This window comes from Austrofundulus limnaeus, unplaced genomic scaffold (genome assembly GCF_001266775.1).
Source record: "Austrofundulus limnaeus strain Quisiro unplaced genomic scaffold, Austrofundulus_limnaeus-1.0 Scaffold341, whole genome shotgun sequence".
Taxonomy (NCBI): domain Eukaryota; kingdom Metazoa; phylum Chordata; class Actinopteri; order Cyprinodontiformes; family Rivulidae; genus Austrofundulus; species Austrofundulus limnaeus.
In genome coordinates this window covers 115,959-117,973 of record NW_013952743.1, presented here as the reverse complement: position 1 = coordinate 117,973, position 2,015 = coordinate 115,959, and the positions used below count along the sequence as shown (strand labels likewise).

The window sequence follows — 2,015 nt, the reverse complement described above, 5'->3', positions numbered from 1 at the left end:
ATAAAACACAGTGGACCAACACCAGCAGCTGACATGGCACCCCAGGCCATCACTGACTGTGGGTACTTGACACTGGACTTCAGGCATTTTAGCATTTCCTGCTCCCCAATCTTCCTCCAGACTCTGGATCTTGATTTCTGAATGACATGCAAAATTTGCTTTCATCCAAAAAATTACTTTGAACCACTGAGCAACAGTCCAGTGCTGCTTCTCTGTAGCCCAGGTCAGGCGTATCTGCTGCTGTTTCTGGTTCAAAAGTGGCTTGACCTGGGGAATAAGGCACCTGTACCCATTTCCTGCACACACCTGTGCACGGTGGCTCTGGAAGTTTCTACTCCAGACTCAGTCCACCGCTTCTGCAGGTCCCCCAAGGTCTGGAATTNGGTGTCAATGATGTCCTTCTGGACAGCAGTCAGGTCAGCAGTCTGACCCATGATTGTGGTTTTGAGTAATGAACCAGACTGGGAGTTTTTAAAAGCCTCAGGAAATCTTTTGCAGGTGTTTAGAGTTAATTTGTTGATTCAGATGATTTGGTTAATAAGTCGTTTAGAGAACCTTTTCATGATAGGCTAATTTTTTGAGACAGGGATTTTTGGTTTTTCTTTACTTTTTTGTCAAAATCATCAATATTAAAACAATAAAAGGCTTGAACTACTTCATTTGGTGAGTAATGAATCTAAAATATATGAAAGTTTAATGTTTATCAGTACATTACAGAAAATAATGAACTTTATCACAAAATGCTAATTTTTTCAGAAGGACCTGTATATAAAATTCAGTTGAACCTAAATTTACAAGATTTCACTAGTTGAATTTTACTAAACTTGTGCTTATATTTTAGCCATGTACAAGTTGTTTTGATGAAAAGTGAAGGAGAAAAGTATTTTGTAAAATGAATATAAAACAGGCCCACAGTGAAGACGGTCTTTGTATTTATGTGCAGGAGCTTCCAGCTGCAGAGGAAGTGTTTGTGACCTTACCAGAGGAAGCAGAACTGCGGCCGGTGGGAACAGTTTCCAGTATTTTACACCAGCTCGGTAAACAGCAGTTTTTTTATTTCCTTTCACTAAAAACTGTGGACACAGGTTGTGTCTTTAACCTGCGCGTCCATCTGCTCAGTTATTATCCAGTCTCTGAAGGACACGCCTCCTCTGAAAGACGACAGCATCCTCTTTACCTCTGATAGGGTGGCTGTAGGAAAGGTGAGAGCATCAGCAGAGTTTACGCACATTCAGCTGCATCCTTCATGTTAATGACATGTGCTTCATGTGTTCAAGGTGTTCGAGGTGTTTGGACCTGTTGCCAGTCCTTTGTACATTTTACATTTTAACTCTGAAGACCAGATTAACAGCAAGGGCCTGACACAGGGAATGCTGCTTTATTACGCCCCYTCCATCAAAGAGTACACAGGATATATTCTGACCCAGCAGCTGACACTGTAAGAACACACATTCTGTAAGCTTTAGAACACACTAAAACTGATGAGCTGAAATGTTTGAGTTAAAATATTGTTTCATACAGAGCAAAGGGATCTGATGCCTCCTGGAAGAATGATGAAGAACCACCAGAAGAGGTAATCACTGTAAACACTGTTCTTTGGTCACAGGGTTGATATGGTTACATTTATCTTTGAAAAAAGACAGTTTCATTGAGTGTTTTAAGGAATAAAATTATTATTGTTGTTGGTGTTGTTGTTGTTGTTGTTGTTAAGCTGACACCAACAACAGGAACCAACACAGAGACTAAAGCCAGTATTTGACTGGGCTGTAACTGCACAGGTGGGCAGTAACAAATAGGGGTGTAAGAAAATATCGATACACTGAAATATCGCGATGTTTCATTTCCCGATACTGTATCGATATTCTAAAGCCCTGTATCGATTTTTTATTAAGGTTTAAAACGTCAACTTTCCTGCCAACCGTTCATTTTTATGTTGTAGTTCAGCCTCTGACCACTAGTTGGCAGCAGTGAGCCAGTCATTCCTCCTCTACTCCTCTACCTCTTGAGTGCCAGAG

The 2,015-nt window shown here is 40.7% G+C and overlaps 1 protein-coding gene across 1 annotated transcript; it reads left to right on the top strand.

The window, feature by feature from the left end:
• Positions 1-723: 723 nt before the first annotated feature.
• naf1 (nuclear assembly factor 1 homolog (S. cerevisiae)) lies at positions 724-1,627 on the top strand. The gene is made up of 4 exons (XM_014022754.1): positions 724-1,037; positions 1,120-1,202; positions 1,278-1,438; positions 1,522-1,627. Exons 1-4 carry the CDS (start codon positions 893-895, stop codon positions 1,610-1,612), a joined length of 480 nt encoding a protein of 159 aa, XP_013878208.1. The 5' UTR covers positions 724-892; the 3' UTR covers positions 1,613-1,627.
• Positions 1,628-2,015: the final 388 nt, after the last annotated feature.